The sequence below is a fragment of the Borostomias antarcticus genome, assembly GCF_949987555.1.
Source record: "Borostomias antarcticus genome assembly, chromosome: 18".
Lineage (NCBI taxonomy): Eukaryota > Metazoa > Chordata > Actinopteri > Stomiiformes > Stomiidae > Borostomias > Borostomias antarcticus.
Window position 1 is genome coordinate 8,756,945 of NC_140251.1, and position 19,762 is coordinate 8,776,706.

Consider the following 19,762-nt stretch of genomic DNA (forward strand, 5'->3'; position numbering starts at 1 on the left):
TTTTTCAACATTCTTGTGAATTTGCTGAAACATAGTTCCACACACACACTCACAAAGTGTGGTTGAGTGAATGTCTGTCCGTTTTACTAACAACGCCTCGTTATGAGCACTCAGCTGTTGTTGTGTTCAGCCATGTTGACACAATGCAGAGATAGCATTCATATGTGACAGCCGCTGGTAATTTGGTCCTCAACTAGGCAACAGTTTTTTACAGATTATGAAAGTGCAGTTTGTAAGCTTTCAAATGAGGTCTCATACATTGAAATCTGAACATAGTTGAAGAAGATATGCTTATTTGAATGCTAGTACTGCCAAATCAAACTTAGCCACTCCCCCACTGGACGATCTGTCATTATCTGTCAGAGTGGCTGTCAAGTTGGGGTATTACCTGAGAGTGGCTGCCAAGTGGGGTGCTCTCTCACTGATGATCCCACACTCTTTTGAGTCAGTATTAATCTTGTTCTCAACTGCATTCACAACACAATATAAGATAAATTTAACGTTCTTTATTGTCACATACATGATATAAAGTACAAGCATAAGTAGTAAAGTTTACAAAAAAAGGCAACAGTCTAAGTGTTAAAGTGTACAGTTGTATAGACAAAGTGCATAGTGTTCATTGTGATCATGTGTACAACAAAGTAATAACAGTCCCCAGCTCAATACTCAAGGTAATAACAACAGTACTCAGCTCAGTATTCAATATTCTAACAATGCAGTCTGTGCAAGTGTGCGCAAGTCTGTGCACTGAACAAGCAACGCTTCAGTATACAAACAGGAAAAGGCTGTGGCCTTTCTCCTGCAGTGCTGTCCGTCCTGATGATCTGCAGTGAATCTACAAGCGGACAGTCTTGTTCTGAGCTGCTGTGGAGTTTGGCGGGGGACATGTGACGTCTCGTCCCTCATCAGAACAGAACTCTCTGATCTTGTCAAAGAGATACGTCTGTCTGGCCATATCCAGTCCAGGTGGGGCTTGCACAAGAAGACCTTCTCTGGGGGGCAGGACATCAGGCTTGTGCAGCAGCTGAAACTCGATTGCTGGTGCATCACTGTGTTCTCTGGCCACAACCGTGATGAGCATGTCGGCGTCACATATGACTTGGGCATTTATGGTGTGCACATTTTTCCGATTCACATAGACGTATTCATTGGTGGATGGTGCCCTTATCAATATGTGGGTGCAGTCAATGGCTCCAATCACATTGGGGAGACCGTCCATTGCTGCAAATCGACTTTTGGTGTCGGCCTGCTCCTCCACAGAGTAAGGGAACCTGATGTACCTATTGTGCATCATGATGAGGCCATCCTAGACTGCAGACATGATGGCGCTCAGTGACGGCTGAGATATCCCAGACCTATGGGGGAAATATTTAGCAGGATTAGATCATACCCAGCAGGGGCGTCAGTCACAAGGATGAGCAAGTTAATGTTAAGTGAAGTTATCATACACATTACACACCTGTCGGCTAGTTCCCGCTGGTATGTCCCGGTTGCCAGGAAACCCAACGTGGTCAGTACCTGTGCCAGAACAAGTAGACTTACATCACTCATTATGTCCAAATTAACAGCACATTCTTCATTCATTTTTGGAGTGCTGCCTTGGCCTCATTATTCTATTTTGTATGTGGTCCGTAGGTCTACCTGTGTTGGCACGGATATTGCGTGGGTGCGCCAGGTGCTCCGTTCCAATGCTGGACCCAGTTCAGCAGTCTAAATCGGCTTATTAGCCAGTCATCATCATGGGCCAGCAGATCGTGTTGGTCGCGGAACAACCGCTCCCTCCTAATCCTCCTCCTCCCACCATCGCCGTCGCCATCGCGTGCGTTCGCTATGAGGAGCAGTCCAATCATAGCCGGATTCATTTTGCCTCGCATTACGCACAGGAGGACTGTCATTTATAACAGCAAACAGGTGCAAATGATCACATATTAATGACAATCTAATTGGTCGATTATTGCCGTTTGATGGAGTACCTGCATTAGGTGTGTGAGGACATTGCGCAGAAAGGTTTGGGACACCGCATAGGTTAAGTTTGGGGAACAAATTCATATCGGGCCATTAATGAGCCGGTTAGAGGACACGGTCTTGCATTGAGATACATGTTTGTGCTGAATTGGGCTATTAGCCTACATGATTGTGCGTTTATAAACTCTCGCTCATCCTCTCTCCATCAAACATTGTAATTCACTGACGCACCACCGGCGTCGCCAGTTCCCCCTGTGTTCAAAAAGGGTGTAAAAACCCGTCTAAATCGGTACGCCGAGTCGAGAGGTGTCGTAGAAGAGCGTGTAAAAAGGCGACTAAATATACGCCCTTTTTGGTTGATAGATCGCGCTGTGGGGAGGAAAGAGGGCGTAAAAAAGGCGTACCTCAATGATAAATGAGGCCCCAGGTAGAACAAGAAGAAATCAAAACAATCCAGACTGGGTTTTTAGGATCTTAGGACACATAGTTGATTACCGAGTGCCATAGCTCCATACCGAGTACCAGTTTGCTCTTTGGCCTGCGATATTTTAGACACACATGCGTACCAAGTGAACCGATACCAGTGCTTATGCACTCCTCCATTGCTTAACACAGATGATTATGACAACGTTTCAGCAGTCCTCAGCATTCGATCCATATTTATCTTATTACACTGTAGGCTACTTTGTTTTCGATGTATTAGGGCTTGATTAGACTTGAAGTTTAACAGGCTCACGATTGTTCTTGAAAGTGAGGGGCATCCATACAGAGCCTAGGCTGCTACAGTAGCCTCATGAGTAGCCTATGTAAGCCTGTTCAATGACGCTTGTTTTGAGGGCATCTTGCCTGCATGTGAGACGGTCGCCCCCTGCTGGCAGTAGGCTATTACACACTAGTTGCTGGAGGCAGAACTATCTCCCAGTGGACAGCAGCCGGTGCTGAAATTTCTAATACCTCGGCAGTCAGCATCTTCAACTACGCTTTGGACATTGTACTTCCACTGGCTTTCCAGACAATTTAACGTGGTATTTTGTCTTTTTGCATATAAGCTAGTAGTTTTTAAGTATTTATGGAGAATATCACCCGTGAACACATAATCTGTTAGAAGACTTGCAAGTCAATTGTCGGCTATGCGGAGTCCTTTTCCTGTCTGACCACGCAAGTCGTATAGATGCCCTAAATGCCTAGAATTGAGAAAAGGCATCGAACTTCCAATGTGATGAATCTGTACAAGAGGAAAGTCACTCGGCTAAGATGGGTAATAAGCAAACGATATTTACTGATGAACAGCTCGATGCTTACCAGGTAAGAAACCTGCGACATGCAATATTTCTTTTCAGTTGTTGACTATTGTATTCAAATCAATGTTCAATTTAGGTTGCTGCAATGTGTGTGAAACCTTCAACTGGCTCACATGATAGCCTCTTTAAAAGTATTTCTGTTGAATTTAAATGTTTTCAGTAGATTTGCTATATTTCAAATATATTTAAATATTGTGACCAGCAAATTGAAGTAGCCTAGCCTACTGTAGGCTCTAACGCTGAGATTTTTTCTAAGAGATCAAGACTTAAATATCTGCATTTCACATTGTATGATTATGATTGCATTTGTGATCTATGATTATGATAGTATTTGTGTCCGACTGGTATTGCGGTAGGATTAATGTGGGGGAAATGGTAGAATTATGACAATGGCCACTGTAGATTTCAGTCGCGCGGCTGAAAAGTGGGTTCTCTCACAGTAGGCTATACTATTCGGCAGGTAGGATTTGCGTCAATAGGCACATGTAATTTTCACAGTTCGAATTGTCCGTTTGTTTTTATAATAATCCTTTCTTAATAATGGATTAAAATTAGTAATTGCTTGGTTAGTTATTGAATCTCATAAGCATTTGACCAGATATAGACACAGGCCCACAATAATAGCAGAAGGGTAGGCTACAGTTTCTATTGCACTAGATTTCTGATGGTTATGGTTATAGCCTACTACTGGGATCCCTCAAGTTACTTTTTAATGGGTGTTTGCTTCTCAAGAGAGTCTTTGCTTGCAAACATGTTTTTGTGGTAAAGGGTGACAGGCAATACTACTGAGACTGATTGCTCAGAGAATGCATGCAACTGCTTGATGCCTGCTGTTTTTAGTTGACCGCTATTCTCTGGCCATGAGGAGATAATCTAAAAGTCATTTATACCATCACAAAGGATGGTAAATGTAAGCTCAAGCTTTATACTGTACACTCTGGTTGATATTTGCACTTTAACTCGACAGCTGACAACTCCAGATGGTTTTCAGTGCATATTGTTTGTATAGGATCTTGTCGTTTTTGTGTGAGATTCTGGAAAGCTCTTGTGTTTGTGCTATGGAACAGTAGTCCCTCTTGTGCTGTGCCATCTTATTCTGCAAAGGTTCGCCATATGCGACTAGGTGCCAGTTAATAATTGATGCCCAGCCGGTGTGATAGCATGCCTTGGAAATGTATCCTCAGGAGATAGCTTAATCCTCAAGAGGTTCTCTTGTTACGCCCATTGGTCTGAACAAGTCTCAGCATTTCAGCCCTCTTCTCTTACCCTTTTGTTTTTTTTGCCTTTTGAATTATTCAGATTGCTGTCTCAGCGCCATACTTGATGAAAATGATGTATGTATAATGGGTATTTTAATTAGAATTTCACTTGCTGATATAACACACAGTTTGAGCCACACTGACTGCACTAATCCTTGTTAAGAAGTATCAGGTTATGTGGTACTGAATATCTCAGGGACTCCAGACAGCACATCTCCTTTGTCTAGAGTTTACAATGAGCACTTAGTTATGATTAAACTGTAATCTAAAGGCATCAAGTCCACGACCAATGGAGCTTGACTTTTTGGCGGGTCCTTGCAGTTTGCTGCTTACCTTGAACCAGAGATGGGTCTGTATGGTACACAGAACACAGCACTTGGAACCAAACTGGCTTTGGTTAGACTGAATCATCTTCAGTTTCCCCTCATTGCAGCCTATTTGTTTAAGCTAACATGAGGATTTTAATAAAGAGTGGTAGTAAAATATTTCAATGCACTGGATCCACCAATAACTCTTACCTTAGTAGTTTTGGCTTTACATCACGGATATAATCATAATGTCCTAATATTTCAAATTAATGAGCAATTAACAGTACTCATATGCTAATGCCCATAAATCTTAAAGCTGCTCCATTGGCCTAAGTAGATGCTCCTGTGTTGGTTTAGCATAAGCGGGCGTGCCAGAGCGACAAGGTGGAGGAGGGGAGGTAAATCGTGTGGTAATAAAGCTGTCTCCGGGGCCTGGCACCTCCTCACAGGGAGGGCGGAGAGCTCAGGCGTTGTACTACACGGACATGAAACAGTATGTGGAGCTGTGGAGTGTCCACAGCAAGCAGGCCGTTTGTGCAGTGGTGTGGTGGACAACCGTACATGACACCATGATCACGGCTCCTCATGTTTCCATGGCTCACGTGTCACTGTGGCGAGTCGCAACACTCAGACACAGCATCATCGCTGTGGAGAAATCCAAGTCGCTGACCTTGTTGAGACCTTTCCTAACATGTCACGTGAGACACGAGAGTAACAACATGAGAGTTTTAAGTTGATAGTGTTTACCAGTATAACTGAAATCTGAGTGGGTGTTATCATAGGCCTATCCTAACGTTCTGTTCTCTTTCACACACAGGACTGCACTTTCTTCACACGCAAAGAAATCCTTAGGTAAGTGAACCCCTGTCAGACATACCGTACCAGAGGAATGTCTCAAGTATTTGGCACATGTTTCCTATCCTATTCTTGTTTGCAGATCTCATTTACAGTATCTTGGATATACTGTACAGTACATGATCCATGAGTATTATGAGTCTACCAAGCCAGCAGATAATAACTGTCACCCCCAGTTTCACTAACGACTATCAGTCTTTATAATCAACCTGGTGAACTGCCAATTTAATTTATATCTAAAATGTATTGGACAGGCTCTCCCATTGATCAGGTTGTTGGTCCAGCGACCAGCTTCCTGTTTAGAGGGCAGTCGCGACATAAGGCTCCAGCGCTGTTGGTTCTGGGCCTGAGGAGATTTTGGAAATGAATGCATATGTAGGTTAACAGAGAGATTACATTCTAGGGAGAAACAATTTATTGCCCCATTCTTTCTGCAAGGGCTTCATTTTTCTCACATGGCTCTATCAGAATCTCCCCCTGGAGTGGTCCGACAGCAGGCAGCAAAGCGTGTAATTGCCTGTTACCACCAACATGACATTGCCTCCGTTACGAGGGACTGTGTCTTTGGGAAAATACAAAACATCCCAGCAGCCTCTGGCAGAGCTTCCCAAGTTGTGGCTCCTGTTAGAGGAAGCGGCCAGTCTTAGCCGATATTCCTGACACCTCAAACTCATTCTAATTGATCTGCATGAACTACGGAATACAGAACTAAAACTAGACCCTGTAAGTCAGCTGTACTGCCAAGGGTTGGTATACTATGGGGACGCCCTCCGAGAATCGACCTGATATATTGGTGTTCCTCAACATTTCACTTGTCTTACGTTCCTGAGGTCATGGTTGTTATATTGTCAGGTTAGTGAACACAACTACTTTTCAATTGCAAAATAATCTATATCAAAACAGAATGTGTTACATTAAATCAATTATTTCATGTATTGATGTATCATTAGGGCCATTTTACTTTACTTTGCATATTAGATTTCGACCTTTACCTCATCCTTACAGGACAGGGTAAGGTAGAACACTATCTGTACCAGTACAAAGATGTATGATTTGTTTTGATTGAACTGGAAATTAAAAACAGATCAAATGTGATAATGACATACTCTATAACTGGGAGTGAACTTGTAACGGATGAGAACTCATCATTTACCAACACAATTAGAGTCACCTTGGTATATTAACTGGTGCTGCTGCTAATGTACATGTTTCTAGATACATATTTTAACAATACTAATAGAGTGCAATCATACATTTTATGAGGTTGGGTTTATCTAATAAGTGCATGAGCAGTCTCTAACAGCATTATTGGTCATAAAATGTAGCAAGGTTTTTCAGACGTCATCAGCATTCAGTCAAGCGGTCGAAACAATAAAGATTATTTTATTAAATCATTTTTCAGTGACATCATGAACTATAACATGTTCAAAAGGCAATAGCACCAAAATAATACCAACATGTCTGGAACATAGCAACATGAAGTATTAACACCATCAAATCTGAATTAATAATACTTTTAAAAAAATCCTATAACATCATTCACATAGCATCTTTGTAAAGAGGATGTGGTATTTGGGAATTGATAGGTGTATATAGTAAGCTGATGTCTTCCTCTCTGCAGTTATGTTGTACAACCCATTATCGACCTTGAGGGTTGCCCCTCTTCCCTCCTGTAAATACAAATAGGCTCTGCCATAGTTATTGATTTCACTATATTTTATGGGCTCTCGACTTAAACAAGGCAGCCATTAGTTATAGCCGTGGAACATCAGTAAAGCCTGGTGGTGGAGGGCCGTGGAGGTCGGACCTGGCGCTCTCTGTGGTGCTCCTCTTGGGTGCAAAGGGAGCACTGGGCTCCAGTGGCTGGAGAGTGGAGCTCCAGCAGGGACTCCTCCAGCGTGTTTGCCCCCCTCTGTGGCTCTCGGTGTGGCCGGGTCAGGCCGTGGGGCGTCGGACGTCAAGGCATGCTTGGGAGCCTTCGTCGCCTGTGTGTTTCCCCCTCATCTTCGGGATGATGAGCCTACTGTACAGCTGTGAAGGTCACCGCGAAGGTCACCACAGCTGTAAAGGTCACCGCGAAGGTCACCACAGCTGTGAAGGTCACCGCGAAGGTCACCACAGATGTGAAGGTCACCATAGCTGTGAAGTGACAGCAGCACATGCTCACACGCCCACTGTCTGGGATCAGTCATTCTGCTGCCATAGCAACCCCTGGTACATTAGAGGCCAGTACTGTAGGCCTAGCTCTAAACGTAAATTAGTAAACAGTAGAACCAATATCTTTACGCGTATGAGTGTCTACTGTATGTTCCTGCATATGTGTTGTGGTGCACATGATCTGGAAGGTTCTAGCAGGGTATCTCCCCCAGGTTGGTGAGTTGATCAGGTCACCTTCTGACCTCACGGTTGCTCTCAGTGTCTGTCACCTGGGACAGGATCACATTCCCAACCCCTCCCAGAAGATCTGTCATCCTGACACTACTTAACTGAAACCCAAGAATGACCATCCTCCACAGCATGAAATTCTAACTGAGCAATAGGGATACATGTGTAATTGGTACACCTGCATGGTGAAGAGGCTACATCAGCAATGAGGACCTTTTATGATTTTTCTGCACCAGGCTGTTGTCCATCTATCCATCCCCATTGATGCACTAGCGAGAGACACATAAATGAAACAAATTGCTGGCTTTCTTTTCCAACCGGATGCACAGATCGCTCTCAGGTTTCAGGATCCGCTGTTAATCGCTTTTGTTTGAAGATTGAATGAATACTTTAAGAAATTAAAAAGTAGATGAGAGGAGAATCGAGCAGATGATTGAGTTACAGTCAAATTACCTGATTATGGGTCGGCCATCCTGCCCTCTCTGATTTGCTGACCTGTGCTGTGCTTCCCCTCATCTGAGTCACTGGCTGGAAATTTAAGGTGTAAACTGTATCAACCTCTGACCAGATCATTTTACAGACTATTTTTAATATACAGTATTCATATACTGTAGCTTATTTGCAGATCTGTTATTAGCCTGGTGTTTAGCTTCAACAGGCTGTTGTTTGCTTGTATACAGTACTTACATTAGGTATTAGTTGCAGTTATGGATGTGCAATAGATCGGCAATCATATTGGTATCGGCCAATGTTAGTCATTTTTTAATATATCGGTATCGGTCCGATGTGCAAAACAGGGCCGATGTGAACAGCCGATAATTATTTTCCGTCTAGCTGCTGTTGTGTGTGTAGTTGTTGAGAGGAAACAATGAGGTAAATCTATGATTTATCGGCTTTTCCAAATGTTTTGGAAATAGAGACTGTGTGTGAAACTTGGTTTTATACAGAACATATCGACATTGGTAAATATTGGTTATCACCCATAGCAGCAATGTTAATATCTGTTATCGGTATCGACCAAAATATTCATATCGGTGCATCTCTAGTTTCAGGGCTTTCTTCCCATATGAGAACCATAGCTGGGTAGTATGGCCAGAGTATAGCCAGCGTATGTAGCTGCATTCAGAGCACTAGCCAAACCCAGAGAGAACATGTAAAGATAGGGTTAAAGAGATTATAATACTTAAAGGTATAATATGTTATATGTGGATTATTTCCCCCATCTAGTGTCTAAAGATAAGAACTGCAACAACAAAACGTATTGGTTGCCAGAGAATGCACTGTTTCAGTCATACTGTGATAAGATCTTCACTCCGAGAGGACCATGTATCATCTCTTTAAATGGACTCGAAAGGACTTGAAAGTTTAGGACTTGGGACTTGACTTCCCAGTGTTGACTTGTGACTTGACTCGGGACTTGCCTGTCTTGACTTGGCACTTGAGGACAACGACTGGAGACTTACTTGGGACTTGCAAATCAATGACTTTGTCCCACCTCTGTCAGAGTGCCATGTAATAAGTTACGTTAGATGCTGTAGTGTGGAGATAACGTTAGGTCTGGATATGCAGATTCCAAGAAAGATAACGTTAGCTAGCTAAGTTAGCAAGCTAACGTGAGCTAACGATAGCTAGTTAGCTAGCTTACCGGTCTAGTAGAAAAGTATCCATGTCACCATGTGACTTCATCCCATGAAACTCCATAAACTCTGTCCAACGAGCAAAGGCTGGCCCGATATTTATTAGAGTTTTGCCCCTTCTTCAGTCACTGAGCTTTTGAGATTTGTATCGCGTATTTTATAGTCGCACACACATTGTCGGGCCATCAAAATTCATAATGTAATAATTTCAGACAAATATCATTTTTTATGGAAAAGCAATACTTTTACTCTTCAGCCTTCGCAAAGCCCTATGGATGTATTGTTTTTTTTATTTTTTTTTATTTTAATCCACATATAACATATTAAACTTTTAAGTTTAATTAAAGCCCCAGCTCTCGATTGACATATATTTGGGGTAATATCATACAGTAGCCTATGATTTATACATACTGTAGTCATATGAAAAGGTAATAACATGCAGTTTTACGTTTTCATGAAGCTTATAGCAATCACTCAATGCCCTCCTCATGCACTCTTACCGTATGTAACAAATAGCTCGCTCTCAGACTCATGTGGCTGAATAGTTCCTCTTCAATGACATTGAGATTGGCTTTGATAACAAGGCCAGCAGTGCACTGGAAACAAAATGGACCATCACCACCGACCTTAATGGAGTGCTGGACTTTATGACCTTCATAAAACACTCTCAGCTCCTGCCCTGGCTGCACCAGGCTGCACTACAGCCTGAGACTATTATACAAGGTTGAAGAAAAGGGTTCATCAGTGATTACTGTCGATGGTTTGACATAGAGTATCAACCATTCCTGTGGGCTTTTCTATCTGTCTTCTTTTTTGGCAAATAACAAATGGTTTGATATTTCTTGGTAGTTTATGCAGACGATTCCAGACCCCTCGAGGTCAACGCAAAGGGCATCACAGCGGCACTGTGTTTCCTTTGTGAAAATCAGAGCCAGTCAGCAAATAGGAGGTCATAAGTAGATCTATAACTCTCCTGTGTTTGACAGGGGCTCAATGACACCTCATCATTTTGACAGGTTTATTGGACCCACCTTAGCTGGGTCCCCCTCAACGACTAGTGTCCTTATGGATGGATCACAGTGACATAATAATAATACTTTTTTTTATAATAATTACTGGACCTCGAAGGTCGTTTATTCGCCACACGGCAATTACACACCAACGCACGCACACGTGTGAGTGAGCGGTGACGGAGCACACAACACACAAACACATGCGTTTTATTCAGCGGTCGCCGGTGGAATTTGTCCTCTGCATTTCTCCCAGCTAAGCTGTCCTCCTCCAGGGACAGCCAGGAGCAGTGGGCAGCCATCGTTCATGGCGCCCGGGGACCAAGTCCAAGTGCTGGTCAGCAACAGGACTGAGGAGCATCTGTTCTTCTGCATGCTTTTTATATTGGTGTTCTATGTGGAGGGAACCCGAGTGAGCACGGGGAGAACATGCGATGGTGCGGGAATCGAACCCAGGACCTTCTTGCTGTGAGGCGACAGTGTAACGCACCAAGCCAGCAACCTGATTAGTTGCTATGCTGCACTGTAACTTTTATTCCTGTATTCTATTTGTCCTGCTTTTTGTTTAAATGTCTATAATGACTTGCTTTTTGTTAGACTTCCTGGTTAGACGTCCTGGTTAGACGTCCTGGTTAGACGTCCTGGTTAGACTTCCTGGTTAGACTTCCTGGTTGGACTTCCTGGTTAGACGTCCTGGTTAGACGTCCTGGTTAGACGTCCTGGTTAGACTTCCTGGTTAGACTTCCTGGTTGGACGTCCTGGTTAGACGTCCTGGTTAGACGTCCTGGTTAGACGTCCTGGTTAGACTTCCTGGTTAGACTTCCTGGTTGGACTTCCTGGTTAGACGTCCTGGTTAGACGTCCTGGTTAGACGTCCTGGTTAGACGTCCTGGTTAGACTTCCTGGTTAGGCTTCCTGGTTAGACTTCCTGGTTAGACTTCCTGGTTAGACTTCCTGGTTAGACTTCCTGGTTAGACATCCTGGTTAGACTTCCTGGTTAGACATCCTGGTTAGACTTCCTGGTTAGACTTCCTGGTTAGACTTCCTGGTTAGACGTGCACTCAGTCAGTCAGTTTACTTGAAGTTGAGAGACTAGAGGGCAACCGGGGAAACTAGCAATGAATGAGTCGGTCACGTGTGTGCGTTAGTAATCAGTCACATGTGTGCGTTAGTGAACAGTCACAGCTGGAGTCACAGTATTTGCAGTGGGCTGTTAATGTCTTACCGTTACTAAAAAAGGGACGATTTGCTTTTCTTTCTTTTCTAAACAAATGTCCTCTTATTCTATTCTATCCTGAGAATGACTATTTTTACTTCATGTTGACTCTTCTGATCTGAGCATATTTTTGGATTCTTTCCCTTCTTTGAAGTACCTGATTGTAGAAACTGTTTTAATGCTTTTAACTTGTCCTGCCTTTTGTTTTAAATGTCTATAATGTCTTGCTTTTTGTTTTAATGCTTTTAATGTCTCATGTAAAGCACCTTGAATTGCCCTGTGGCTGAAATGTGCTATATAAATAAACTTGCCTTGCCTTGCCTTGCCTATGGCAACTAAGACACCGAGATAGGTTTTAGCAGGGGTCAGAGGACACGAGGTCCTTTTTTTGTCCCTAATTTGACTCCATAATATAGCAGCCTGCTATCGATGTGTGTGGGAAGGTGTGTTCAATGGTGCTGACAATAATGGTTCCACAACTGACAAGAAGACATGGGTCCTGTAGTTGCCACCATCAGAATGAGTCATCCTTCCCCTCTTCCTGGAACAGCGCCAGCTTCCCCTGGAGGCAGGAAGAGTCATGAAATGAAATGAAATGAAATGAAAGCGCACAGTAACCGCCGGGCACTCCTCTAGTTTCTACCTCTGTTTCATAAATATCTCTGGCCATGTCTGTTTTATGATGACCGCACACAGGACAAGTTTGTTTCTCATGGTACTTCCATCTTGCGTAATGACGTATTGTGTGCTTGCGAAGACATTCCACAATTAGGATTAACACTCTGAAATCTGAAGTCTTTCCAATTGTGTTTCTCATTCCATGAAGACGTTTGAATGTGTGCGGCTCATAAGTCAACTGGTTATCGCCAGCCTGTGTGCTGCCTGAGGACTCCGCGTCCCCTGTTTAAGGCAGGTTAGCGGCAGGGCGCTACGGGGATTACAGCTCACTGCATGGAGAGATAAGGAGGAGCAAGTGGACGATAGCAGTCATTGTTGTCTGAGGTCAACAGGTCATATTACACAGTAGTAATACTTTCCGATATACTGTAAAGATATCCTGGTTTGGATCCTCTCCACCTGCCTATCTCCAAGCTAACATTCCCAACACAGACGGGATCTGATTATACATCTCATACGTTGCGTTTTATGTCATTTAGTATCTTGTACATTATTTATATTAATTAATACTTTTCTGACCGGCAGTCAACCACTGGAATGACCAGATACATATGTACATGTACATGATGGAGTGTTCTCTTCTACTGGAATGACCAGATACATACATACAGTAATATGATGGAGTGTTCTCTTTTTTTCCCCCTAGGTTGCATGGCAGATACCATGAACTGGCCCCACATCTAGTACCCATGGACTACACCAACGACCCGGACGTGAAGCTGCCGCTAGCGCTCATAGTCAACATGCCGGAGTTAAATGTAAAACTCTTTTTATATTTTAACATGTGGTTTCTGTTACATTTCACACCATTGCTCACTCATACAATTTAAAATACTGTACATTTGCTGAGTATATTATTGACAAGTCAAAGACCATCAAAGATTTAATTCCAACTTTCAGGTGGAATGGAGTTGACGTATAGTCAGTTGTCCTGTAGGCACTCATGCTCTTGCTGTAAGCGGGTCTCTTGCTACAGTATAAGAAACTGCCCAGTCTCCCTAATCAAAAATAAGAAACTACAGTGTTGCTCCAATGATGTAACAGTCAGATACCCCAAGCCAAATAGACAATACTGTACATGGAACATTTGAACTGTAGCCTCCAGTTCACATGTCCTAATATCTGTATAGGATGCACCGAACTCACATACTGTATTACACTGCACACACCATATACTGTACACATACACACACACACATACACATTACACTGCAAACTCACTGTATATACACTGACTGCACTACTTTTTGTTGTTAGCTTGTGAAAGTTAATTTGAAAGTTAAATGTGCCATGAAATATAGCTTTTAATACTCATCTCTCCATGAAATTTGTAGAGGCAAACACTTCATCTTTTAAGACCGTGCAGTACTTACTGGAGGAAGAGGGCCTATTTGTGGTTCTTACTACTTGTATTTTTCATGTATTAATTGAAGAGCAGTCAACCATATGGCTTGAGCACCGAATCTATTGTGTATTCCAGGGTTGCATCCCACTGCATGAATGATGTCAGGTCAAGATTGCCGTTCACAGCAACAGAACATAAAAAGTGTTCCTCCTCTATTAGCATTCTGCTGTATTTACCATTTACCTCACTGTTTCCTGATAAATGAGATGTGATCACCTAAAGAGATGTGATAAATGAGATGTGATCACCTAGCCATCTGTCATGGGAGGGGCAGCAGGGGGGTCCTACCCCAAGGGTTATGGCTTCTGCACAGGGTCTCATAATGTGCCTGTGCTGGGACATAATTGGCTAACCTGTAAAGCTGTCCCCTACAAGGCCTGTAAAAGGTGGTTGTGTGAGGGAGTGAGGAAGATGGAGACCACTCAGGCCAGGATTGATGAGGGCTTGACAGCACACAGTATCCCAACGTCCTCACAGGCTTCATAACCATAAATCCCCCCCCGCCCCCCAACCAGGCATCTGCATTAATTAGCTTTCTTGAGCAGGCTGGGGTGATTCACTGCAAACTGAGGTATCGGCACCTTTTTAACCTGCTTCTGTCCCAAAACAGGACATGGCCTTTAGCTCCAGGTGGCCAATTATGTAGATGACTTGAGTTGCGGTTCCTTGTTGTGCTGTTTTGTCCGTCTTCCTCTGGTCAGAATCCTGTTGTGCGTGCCTGCGACTTTCAAATGAAATCAAACTTTATTTGTATAGAGCATTTCATACACAGAGGAAACACAATGAGCTTTACAGAGAGCAATGGGGGGGGGGGGCATACAGTAGGTCCCACCCCTACTGTACATATCCAGAGAGAAGCAAAAAAAACAGTATTGGGCTCAGCACTTTGGATCAGAATGAGCTTCGAGTGGTGTTCTGCCCACTCGCTCAGAGGCGTATGAGTCAGGCTGGGTTTCTAGTGTTGACCCACTCTCTAGGCTGTGGTCTTTAACAGGCTGTGTTGAGTCAGCTGATTGCCTGGGATATAAAACCTCCAGCAGCTTTTTGGTGAGTCTACTAGAGGGAGGGAGGGGCACCAGCAAAGCAGTCTAGAGATCATACAGTCAGCCTTTCTCTTTTAAACACTGCACTCAGCAGTTTGACTCATCGTCAAACACACGTATATACTTTCAGGTGTTGTTCCCACATCTAGCAGCATATATAGCAAACCCACACACACCCTCTCTGTGTCCTGCAGGAGAACCCTTTCCGGAGCAGGATTGTGGAGTCCTTCTCAGAGGATGGCTTGGGGAACCTCAGCTTCAACGACTTTGTCGACATGTTCTCGGTCCTCAGTGAAATGGCCCCCAGAGAGCTGAAGGCCATATACGCCTTCAAAATTTACGGTAATGAGGCTTCTGTGATAAATACCCTTTTTTTTTATTGCCTCGAACGGCTCTGAAGCAGAGAAATAACTACAGGCGACTGACTTGATTTATCGTCCCTTGCAGATTATAATGTGGATAATTTCCTGTGCAAGGAGGACCTGGAGAAGACACTGAACAAGTTGACGAAGGAGGAGCTGACCCCTGAGGAGGTCAACCTGGTGTGTGAGAAGACCATCGAGGAGGCCGACCTGGACGGAGACAACAAGCTGTCCTTCGCAGACTTTGAGAACATGATTACTAGGGCTCCAGACTTTTTAAGGTATATTTACCTCTGTCCAGGCAGCGTCGCAGGGCGAGAGGATAATGTCATATCCTCCTTTACAGGTGCAACTCATAAAATTAGAATATTGTGGAAAGTTCATTATTTTCCATAATTTGATTCAAAAATGAAACTTTCATATATTACAGACTCATTACACATGTAGTGAAATATTTCAAGGCTGATTGCCTCCATGCCACGCTCCACGTTGATGCAGTAATTTGTGCAAAAGGAGCCCCCACCAAGTATTGAGTGTATAAATGAACACACTGAACATACTGTACAATCATAAAGATTAAAACAAGAAAGGCTTGAAATATTTCACTTTGTTTAATGGATCTAGAATACATTAAAGTTTCACTGTTTAAATTAAATTACCGAAATATAATGGACTTTTTCACAATATTCTAATTTTCTGAGATGCACCTGTATATCCCAGGTGGTGCATGTTGGTTGGTTGGTGGTTCCTTGGTTCTTTAGCAGGATTACGCAAAAACTACCAGACCGGTTTTCACGAAACTTGGTGGAGGGGTGTATCATAGGCCAACTTACAGTAGAATCCATTACATTTTGGAGCCGGTCTGGATCACGGGGCGAGTCCACCAGCTGCCCAAACATGGCCGGCCATTCACCTCCATTCATTTTATGGACTTAGACTTAGGAGCGAAAAATTCTAGGCCTAATGAATGCAGCCATGCCAAACATGTTTTTCGCACGCTTGTACAGAGCCATGAAATGCATTCATGGGCGGAGGCCTTGAACATCCTAGCACCATTTCTTGTCCCACAGTATCATTCCTATTGATAATTGTACTCTCCAAAATCTCCAAAGAGAGCTCAATCATGGACAGTAAAGCGTATTGTCTTCTATAATTTCCTTCAAGTGGTGAGAGACTTTCTTTCACTTCTATGGAAAACTAGCTGGTAGAGCTTGGTCTTCTGCCTTCATCCCTGCTGCTGCTCTAATGGACGAGGGGGAGGTGTTTCCCTTGTCACTAGTCCAGCTCTCAGGCTGCTGTCCATCATTTTAGTGGCGCTCTCCCGTCCTCTGTAGCACCACCATAGTCTCATTAGCATTCAGACTGGCTGCTCTGGCCACTGTGCAGCCCCAGTGTTGGTGAAATCATGATGTATGTTCACACAAAAGCCACCGCTGAGTCAATAGTGTTTACAGGAACATAGACTAGACTGATATGATACACACAGCACTGAAGGAAGCATGGTTATCAAAGTCTAACTCTCTCTCCTGTGATTGCAGTACCTTTCATATTCGGATCTGAGAGGGCTCCATGGAGGACTTAGAGAGGTCGGTATCACGCTGGAGATTCTGGACTCCAGATGACAGCATTCTGACCACACCTCGACCACAACCTGAGCGCAGCACAGTGCCTGTCTCCGATACGTCACAAGAAATCCTTAGGATCTCTCTCTCTGTCTGCAGTGATGACTGCTGGACTAGGGAATGACAGGCGTGGTTCCGAGGATACTCCTGGATCTCTTTTTATGGACACTTTTGTTGATCTCTCTCTAATGAAGCACAGCTTGTTTCATGTTTTAATCGACGGGTCAAGGAACAAGTCAACCTCAATTGGATGACATCACATCCACTGATGAAGTGAAGGCTTTTTAAAATTTTAAGCGCATTGTGTTGCCTCTGGGTATGAAATGCGCTATACAAATAAAGCTTTGATTGATTGATTGATTGATTTTTTTTTAAAGAGAGAGAGGAGCTGGACAACGCCATTGGACACTTTGGATACTGTACCCCCCCCCCTACCTTCTTGAAGTGATCAGCAGATTTTTAAACTGCAAAAGATCCACCCGCTCATTATTTTCTTCATCTTAGGAGAGTCTGCTGCACATTAGCCCCACCTCCCATGATGGAAACGCCCCTGCCTCCACTGTCAGATGCTAGAGACAGACTTGAAATGAAACCTGCCCGCTGTGCATTAATGGAAGGCTAGAGGACACAGAGTGGAATGAAAGCACAGCACTTGCATCAAGGTCACCCAGTCAGCGTTTTTTTTTATATGAGCTATGCAATATCTCCTCATCAAAAAGCATGAATGTCATTGTGTTTTTCTCGGAGATGAGTTGCTTTGGTCATTTTAGGTTTGTGTTATTGCTTAAGGAACTGGAGCATGACGACAATCATATCTTACTATTCTCCAGTGTAATGAAGGGCTCTGTCATTTCTACTGCATCCTTTTAACCCAGGCCATTCACCTCACCTCTTTATACTGTGCTCTGATAGACCTTTCCTGTCTTCACGATGAGTATCAGTATCAACTGTATCTTGAATAAACATTTTTTCCAGTATTTGATGTGAATTAGGGCATTTGGCTTAACTTTGAATAAACACATTTTCTGCGTGTTGTTGAGTGAATGAACTCTGCTTTGCATGTAGTCACGCAACGTTGACGTTTTAATCATTTTTAGCGGGGAAGCCTTCAATAAGAACGTTTTTTCCCCATGCATCTAGAGTCTATTCCTCCACATGCGTACAGTAGGCTACCAGCAGAGCAGTCTTAACAATAAAGATCAGAAAGTGATTATGTCTGAGCACATCCCGCCATATAACCTGTAATGACTTTTTAAGCAGAACGAGATCGTTAGGGGGCAGCTGCCTCAGCAGTCACATGATTACACTCAGCACACACAGACCCCAGTAAATCTCACTGGGAGATGTGGGGAGAGGTGTCCTTGACCACATTAGTTGGGTGATGATTTACTGGTTGACCACCTCTGTACCTTAATGGTCCCCTAGCATGTTCCTGTAGTATATTTTTTATCCTGTATTACATTAATCTTATGCCTCAACAAGTTACAGCAATATAGGTCTCTGGGATCCCCAAAACATGTCCTTGCATATTTTTGCTGAAAATACCACTCAGATTAAGTATTCTAGCCCTCTGTTTCAGTGCTGTTCTAGACAGCCAGAGCTGCTGCTCATGTCAGAACAAGAGGCAAATCTGAATGGCTAGCTGACTGACATCACATTTTTGTGAAACAAATGTTTTATGAATTTGGCAGCCCACAAAAAAACTGACTGAGTTGTCTTATTTCAGAGTTTGTGTGTTAGTAGGTTCATTAGATACCCTAATGTAGCACTGGAAAAGGGAGTTTTTCATAATAGGGAACCATTAAAGGATTAGCCTAATTAATTTAATTAATTTACAATCAGCAAGAAATTTGTGTTATTATTCGAAATGACTGCTTACATATTGTAACGTAATCCACGATCAGCCAGAGGAGAAAATGTTTTATAGTGAACAGCACCGTTGCTCTGCTGCATGACGGTGGATGAAAACCAACAATAAGAGTTCCAATGCCAGCAGGCTCATAGCTGGCCATGGCCATGGTGGCCATCATGTTCATGTTGAAGAATTTACAGTGAGCAGTGTGCAGCCATTAGGCAAGGCAGCCCATGCTAATATGCAGTCAATTCCTCACCCTGTTACCTCCAGCTCCCTTTATGAGAGCAGTATTAAATATTCAGGGCAGTGCTGATAGTGCGGCTTCATTAATTACTGGCCTCCCAGAGAACATGTGCTGATTTAGATTCCAACAGGGCAGCTTCTGGCAGTGTGATACTGAGGCTCTCTGTGCCTGTAAAGCCATTAGAGCATTGATTCCCTATCCCTGGGTGGAGGGGGGCGTGGCGCCACGTGGAGGCCGACTGGCCACTCACTGCTGCCCCTGGCCCTGGGTCACCAGCTGCCCACTAACAACATCAGTGCTCTGTACAGTGTCAAGTATCACAAGTCAAAAAATTAGACTTCACTTCCCGTTCGCGCGGCATTGCATTGACATTGAATAGCGGGCAGCCATGTTAAGCTGTGCTTAGGCCTCGTGTCATGCTTTTAGGGAGGATTGCGCCCTAAAGGATGAAGATTGCGCCCTAAAAGCATGGACCGGTTAGGCATGGATGTATTAATGGTTATATATAGGCATGCATATTAAGTAGGATGAAAAAAGGATGATGCGTCAAGAAATTAGACCTCACTTCCTGTTTACGCAGTGTTGCATGGACGTTGAGTGGAGGTCATGTTAAATTGT

General features: G+C 43.5%; 1 protein-coding gene across 2 annotated transcripts; it reads left to right on the top strand.

Annotated features, from left to right (window-relative positions):
- Positions 1-3,219: 3,219 nt before the first annotated feature.
- cib2 (calcium and integrin binding family member 2) lies at positions 3,220-16,983 on the top strand (the record flags this gene model as incomplete). Of its 2 annotated transcripts, XM_084453245.1 has the most annotated exons (6): positions 3,220-3,270; positions 5,651-5,685; positions 13,260-13,371; positions 15,256-15,403; positions 15,509-15,704; positions 16,962-16,983. In XM_084453245.1, 6 exons carry the CDS (start codon positions 3,220-3,222, stop codon positions 16,981-16,983), a joined length of 564 nt encoding a protein of 187 aa, XP_084309371.1. The 2 variants fall into 2 exon arrangements, with proteins under 2 accessions (XP_084309371.1, XP_084309372.1); XM_084453246.1 differs by lacking the exons at positions 5,651-5,685; positions 13,260-13,371.
- Positions 16,984-19,762: the final 2,779 nt, after the last annotated feature.